Here is a 7,654-nt window from a genome sequence, read left to right as displayed (position 1 = left end):
CTCCCGGGTGTACTGTCGAATCAACGCTCCTATCAATGGAAGACCTTCTAAAAATTTGTAAGAGCTCTGCATGGACAGACACTGTGCTACTGCTTTGGGGAATGTGTGTATATATGTGTGTGTGTGTGTATGTGTGTGTGTGTGTGTGTGTGTGTGTGTGTGTTCCTCTAAAGGGTCCTATATCCTGATAAATGAACTCTGCTGACAGAACACACAGAGGGGAGATCAATAGTGACCAATAGTTTCCACTGACCATTCAGAAAGACAGACCAAATAGAACAAAAGAGACAAGGAGAGACAAATACACACAATGAGTCACAGCAGGGGCTGTAGGGTAAGAGTCCGACCATGCTGTTTTCCAAACTACCCCAGGAAGTTACACAGGTCAAGGTCAGAGGTCATCTGCTTTGGTGTCTTTTCTTTGCAGCATCTCAAGACATCAGTCAGGAAGTTCTGACTGATGATCTGATCGGATCTGGAATTTTCCGAGCTGTTTAAAGGCACAGTCAACTTAGTGTATGTAAACTTCTGACCGACTGGAATTGTGATACAGTTAATGATAAGTGAAATAATCTGTCAAACTATAGTTTGTTAACAAGAAATTTGTGGAGTGGTTGAAAAACAAGTTTTAATGACTCCAACCTAAGTGTATGTAAACTTCCGACTTCAAATGTTTATATATATATATATATATATATATATATATATATATATATATATATATATATACAACTTTGAAGTCTATATAAACAGTTGAAGTCAGAAGTAATGAATAATTTTGCACGCCCAATTTTTCAGTTTTTGATTTGTTAAAAAAGTTTGAAATATCGAATAAATGTCGTTCCACTTCATGATTGTGTCCCACTTGTTGTTTATTCTTCACAAAAAATACAGTTTTATATCTTTATGTTTGAAGCCTGAAATGTGGCAAAAGGTCGCAAAGTTCAAGGGGGCCAAATACTTTCGCAAGGCACTGTATAATACTCACCATCTTACTCTATATAACCTCTGACCTTACGTCCGTAACCCTCCAACATCTCACAGAGAAGAAGCACTCTCTTTTGACGACACCACAACGGCCACTCTCTGGATTGGGACACACCTAACCATTGGTTAGTGGAATAGAATCAATCGGGTTTGTTAGTACTGGGCTGGAACACAAACCTGCTGCATACACTGTAGCTCTCAATCGCTGAATTTCAGAAAATCCCTTTATGCTTACATCCATGCACTGCTGTCCATGGAGGGGAGTGAGCAGGTGTCCATGAGGGGGAGTGAGCAGGTGTCCATGAGGGGGAATGAGCAGGTGTCCATGAGGGGGAGTGAGCAGGTGTCCATGAGGGGGAATGAGCAGGTGTCCATGAGGGGGAGTGAGCAGGTGTCCATGAGGGGGAGTGAGCAGGTGTCCATGAGGGGGAGTGAGCAGGTGTCCATGAGGGGGAGTGAGCAGGTGTCCATGTGGGGGAGTGAGCAGGTGTCCATGAGGGGAGTGAGCAGGTGTCCATGAGGGGGAGTGAGCAGGTGTCCATGAGGGGGAGTGAGCAGGTGTCCATGTGGGGGAGTGAGCAAGTGTCCATGTGGAGGAGTGAGCAAGTGTCCATGTGGGGGAGTGAGCAAGTGTCCATGTGGGGGAGTGGGCAGGTGTCCATGAGGGGGAGTGAGCAGGTGTCCATGAGGGGGAGTGAGCAGGTGTCCATGAGGGGAGTGAGCAGGTGTCCATGTGGGGAGTGAGCAAGTGTCCATGTGGGGGAGTGAGCAAGTGTCCATGTGGAGGAGTGAGCAAGTGTCCATGTGGGGGAGTGAGCAAGTGTCCATGTGGAGGAGTGAGCAAGTGTCCATGTGGGGGAGTGAGCAAGTGTCCATGTGGAGGAGTGAGCAAGTGTCCATGTGGGGGAGTGAGCAAGTGTCCATGTGGGGGAGTGAGCAAGTGTCCATGTGGAGGAGTGAGCAAGTGTCCATGTGGGGGAGTGAGCAAGTGTCCATGTGGAGGAGTGAGCAAGTGTCCATGTGGGGGAGTGAGCAAGTGTCCATGTGGAGGAGTGAGCAGGTGTCCATGTGGGGGAGTGAGCAAGTGTCCATGTGGAGGAGTGAGCAAGTGTCCATGGGGGGAGTGAGCAAGTGTCCATGTGGGGGAGTGAGCAAGTGTCCATGAGTGGGTGTGAGCAAGTGTCCATGGGGGGGCGTGAGCAAGTGTCCATGTGGGGGAGTGAGCAAGTGTCCATGTGGGGGAGTGAGCAAGTGCACATTCTCTGAAAAATGGTATGGGATAAGAAGCCAGCCCTTTCCTACTCTTGGGCAAAGTACAGGGGTGGGCAACAAATATTGTGATTATTTTGGATTTTAAAAAACACTCCAGGCCACTCTTGAATGTCTAAAACAAGATAGAAATGTTGTTGAAATTTTAATGGACCTACAGTATGTATTTATATAAATTATTATGGACCTACACTATGTATTTATATATATTATAATGGACCTACACTATGTATTTAAATAAATTATAATGGACCTACACTATGTATTTATATAAATTATAATGGACCTACACTATGTATTTATATAAATTATAATGGACCTACAGTATGTATTTATATAAATTATAATGGACCTACAGTATGTATTTATATAAATTATAATGGACCTACACTATATATTTATATAAATTATAATGGACCTACAGTATGTATTTATATACATTATAATGGACCTACAGTATATATTTATATAAATTATAATGGACCTACAGTATGTATTTATATAAATTATAATGGACCTACAGTATGTATTTATATAAATTATAATGGACCTACAGTATGTATTTATATAAATTATAATGGACCTACAGTATATATTTATATAAATTATATAATGGACCTACACTATGTATTTATATAAATTATAATGGACCTACACTATGTATTTATATAAATTATAATGGACCTACACTATGTATTTATATAAATTATAATGGACCTACACTATATATTTATATAAATTATAATGGACCTACACTATATATTTATATAAATTATAATGGACCTACGGTATAGATTTTCAAATAACTCTCCCTTTTCTGGCCTGCAAATTGATTTTGACAAGCAAATCGGTCCCCCAAAAAATCTGTGCGGCCCTCGAACCAAAAAGTTTGCCCAACCCTGTCCTTGGTGGGCCGAGTGAGTGTCTGCGGATTTTTGCTCCTCACTTGTACTTGATTGATCAATTAACGCCATTGATTAGTTAGGATCTTTCCTCACCTGGTTGTCAATACAAATTAATTCGACACGAATTGAAAGGGTAGCCTAGTGGTTAGAGCGTTCGACTAGTAACCGGAAGGTTGCACGCTCAAACCCCCGAGTTGACAAAGTCCAAATCTGTCTTTCTGCCCCTGAAAATAACAAACACCCGCTTCAGCAGTACCTCGTCTTCCCTGTAGATGGCAGCAGGACTCTAGAGGGATTCTATGGGAGTAAATTACAGGCTGCATCTCAGGCTGTTTGACATAGGATTACGTTTGACATAGGATTACAACATATTCTGTTAGGACACAGACCGGTACATTGATAGTAATATGATTGTCTCGATCGGATAAGAAAGACATATTTTAATTGAGGATGTAATTAGACAGGTTTCATTCTCTTCATCTGCCCTGGAATGGAAAAAACTGGAAATATCTGACTTTATGGATGAGTACAGATGAACGAGGAGATGAGACAATGAGATGGAATCAATTAGACTATTGAGATAAAGGAGATGAGGCAATGAGATGACGCTGCTATTAGGAGAGGAAGCGAGCCCCTGATTGGACCATGGATGAGCCTCCTCACGATAGGACATGTGGAAGCTATGCTGAGGCACCATTCGTTTTCTCCTATGAATAAGTAACATAGGCTACTTCAAGGAAGGAAGGAAGGAAGGAAAGAATGATTCGTTCCCAAAGTAGAGGGACTCCACTCTTTTGCGGACCAGCCAAGAACCTAGACCGAGTTTCACTTTCACATCTCTGGAAGTTGAGCTTTTTTTCAAAGTATATTCCACCCCTTGTTCTGGTGAATCAGTGTCACTCTACAGTTCTGCCGGGCTGCGTGAACAGATGACATGATATCTTCTTCCTCTGATGAAAGAATATGATCTGCTGTAGGCTACAGCGGGGGTGGTTGAGGACCAGAACACGCATCCATCAAGGCGGGAGCGCGCATTGTGAAGAGGCGGGGCAGCGGGAATATCTCTTTCCGGATATTTACCTCCACCTGCCCGCGCGACGCGCCCAGTTCCAAGGTTTTTAACAGCGGTAGTATCAACGGACATGACAAAGTTCCCAAATCCAGGACTACTGAGGTATTTTAACTGATCTTCTCGAGCTAGATTGTCTGTGTTCTCATAACAATCCTCCAGGATCAACTTGATATCTGAAGTGAAGTAACGTTAAAGTTGCTGAATGGCATGTTGAGCGTAGCAGCAGAAGAACCTATAACATTAGGCTACGTTTATGTTGGTCGTTCATAGAGCCTACTTAGTTTAAAGTCCACGTCGAGGCTGTATGTTTCAAATAACGTCCAATATACTATATGGGAGGTTGTCTTATTCTCCGTGTTAATCATTGTGATACACTAGTTTAATCGATAACCGAGATGACGTTGCTCATCTGAAAACAAGTTTGCCAATGCAACCAGGTGCAAATCTCAGGCCTAGTTGACACACTTTAAATAGGCAATGTTGTATACCAATACTGCCCACTCAAGTCTAGACTTGGCAAAAACTGTCCTAAAATAGTTTAGGCAGCTCAGTTTAACTGTTAACTGGTGTGAATGTCATTATCATCATGGAAAATCAGGCGTGAGAGAGTGCTCTACTCACTGTAATGTATTCAAAGTATTCAGAGTGAGTCCAAACATTAACGTGTGTGTGTGTGTATGTGTGTGTGAGAGAGAGAGGGGGGCCTACAAAAAGACCTGTCCCACTCCCCTTAGCCTACATTAACAAGCACACACACAGGGCAGTTATTAAAAGCGTGGGTTGATGCCCAGCAGAACTGGTGTGTAAACAACACTGCAGCTTGTGTGTGTGTGCATGTAGATCTGAGATCAGTTCCTAGGCCTGTGGATGGACCAGCTTGTCTCTGACAATATTTAACATTCTTATCATTCAGCAGTCTGCACAGGGCGGAGGAGAGAACAGGGAAAAAGGACATGTTCAGACTCTGGACAGATAATAATGTATTACCAACATACACACTGCATTACTCATTGTAGCATGATACTGCTTCAGACACACAAATTACTCACTGTGTGTGTGTGTGAAGTAGAAAAGGAGCTGTTCACTGCAGACGATGTCATCCTTAGGGAGGGGCTAAACTACATGAGCAGATATCATCACAGTTTCCAGAGTCTGGAGGTGTTTCATTAAGATGTGTGTGTGTTCTCTCCCCAGGTTGTGGAGAGATGGACTGAGGGTTGTGTGTGTGAGTGAGTGACGCGTAATTCAGAGTGAAAAGACACAGAGAGACGTGATAGTCCCGCATCCCATTGTGACATAGTTACGCTGCTCTGAGACCACTGTCTGCGGGGGGAACACACAGCCATAACGGGTACCTCCCCAACATTTCCAACCAACGCAGCTCTGAGACCAGTCTGCAGGGCGGAACACACAGTCATAACGGGTACCTCCCCAACATTTCCAACCAACGCAGCTCTGAGACCAGTCTGCAGGGGGGAACACACAGTCATAACGGGTACCTCCCCAACATTCCCAACCAACGCAGCTCTGAGACCAGTCTGCAGGGGGGAACACACAGTCATAACGGGTACCGCCCCAACATTCCCAACCAACGCAGCTCTGAGACCACTGTCTGCAGGGGGGAACACACAGTCATAACGGGTACCTCCCCAACATTCCCAACCAAAGCGGCTCTGAGACCACTGTCTGCGCGGGGAACACACAGCCATAACGGGTACCTCCCCAACATTTCCAACCAACGAGGCTCTGAGACCACTGTCTGCAGGGGGGAACACACAGCCATAACGGGTATCTCCCCAACATTTCCAACCAACGAGGCTCTGAGACCACTGTCTGCAGGGGGGAACACACAGTCATAACGGGTATCTCCCCAACATTCCCAACCAACGAGGCTCTGAGACCACTGTCTGCAGGGGGGAACACACAGCCATAACGGGTATCTCCCCAACATTTCCAACCAACGAGGCTCTGAGACCACTGTCTGCAGGGGGGAACACACAGTCATAACGGGTATCTCCCCAACATTCCCAACCAACGAGGCTCTGAGACCACTGTCTGCAGGGGGGAACACACAGTCATAACGGGTATCTCCCCAACATTCCCAACCAACGAGGCTCTGAGACCACTGTCTGCAGGGGGGAACACACAGCCATAACGGGTACCTCCCCAACAATCCCAACCAATGCGGCTCCACATACTCGTCCCTCTATTGATTTGAATGTGTTGACAGTTGGAGAAATAGCTTGAGCCGCATTGAGAATTAGAAAAGTATGAAAGCCAATGGTCCAATATTCTAGAATACTGCTGTGCGGGGACATTTTGGACTCTGATAGACGTGTTTGTAAGAGGTTGAGTAACCCGCGGTAACAGACATGCCCAAACCTGATCTACTCTGTTTGGTTCAACTACTGGACAACACTATCCAGACCTTTACAGTCAATGTGAGTACACACAGTCCTGAGTAGAGTGGGAATGATAGACTGGGACACTCAGATCTCAGCTTCCTAATGATAGATCGGGGGACTCAGATCTCAGCTTCCTAATGATCTCAACACACAACCTTGACCTGGAGAACACACTCACTAGAAAAGCTTTACCAAAACACACCGTACTGCAATATCACACACACACTGACTGACTCCCGGTATAAGGTGTGTTTTGCGTCTCTCAGAAGCAGGATGCAGGTGAGGTTTTACTGGAGCAGGTGTGTAACCAGCTGGGTCTGCTGGAGAGACACTTCTTCAGTCTGCAGCTACGAGACTCCAACACCACCATCGTCACTCAAACACACTCTCCTGTGAGTAGCTACACTAACACAGCTCAAACACACTCTCCTGTGAGTAGTTACACTAACACAGCTCAAACACACTCTTTTGTGAGTAGCTACACACACTTAGTGAATCCTCTAAAACGCACACAACAGATGGTGAATGTAGCATCATGTCTTTGATTAACATAGTTTGTCTTGCAGAGGTGGCTGGAGGCCAACAAACCACTGAAGAAGCAGCTGAAAGGTAAGAAACACTAAATGAGACCTTGGCCTGAGCCCAGTGACGCCCTACTGTTTAGCCTGAGCCCAGTGACGCCCTACTGTTTAGCCTGAGCCCAGTGACGCCCTACTGTTTAGCCTGACCCAGTGACGCCCTACTGTTTAGCCTGAGCCCAGTGACGCCCTACTGTTTAGCCTGACCCAGTGACGCCCTACTGTTTAGCCTGAGCCCAGTGACGCCCTACTGTTTAGCCTGAGCCCAGTGACGCCCTACTGTTTAGCCTGAGCCCAGTGACGCCCTACTGTTTAGCCTGAGCCCAGTGACGCCCTACTGTTTAGCCTGAGCCCAGTGACGCCCTACTGTTTAGCCTGAGCCCAGTGACGCCTTACTGTTTAGCCTGAGCCCAGTGACGCCCTACTGTTTAGCCTGAG

The 7,654-nt window shown here is 45.5% G+C and overlaps 1 protein-coding gene across 1 annotated transcript; it reads left to right on the top strand.

Moving 5' to 3' along the window:
* Nucleotides 1-4,343: 4,343 nt before the first annotated feature.
* On the top strand, nucleotides 4,344-7,247 carry LOC115121225 (tyrosine-protein phosphatase non-receptor type 4-like; the record flags this gene model as incomplete). Its single annotated transcript, XM_029650277.2, has 3 exons — nucleotides 4,344-6,674; nucleotides 6,905-7,030; nucleotides 7,205-7,247. Coding segments are annotated over exons 1-3 (238 nt in total), but the record flags the coding sequence as incomplete, so codon positions are not given.
* Nucleotides 7,248-7,654: the final 407 nt, after the last annotated feature.

This window comes from Oncorhynchus nerka, unplaced genomic scaffold (genome assembly GCF_034236695.1).
Source record: "Oncorhynchus nerka isolate Pitt River unplaced genomic scaffold, Oner_Uvic_2.0 unplaced_scaffold_1420, whole genome shotgun sequence".
Lineage (NCBI taxonomy): Eukaryota > Metazoa > Chordata > Actinopteri > Salmoniformes > Salmonidae > Oncorhynchus > Oncorhynchus nerka.
This window is presented reverse-complemented; position numbering and strand designations above follow the sequence as displayed.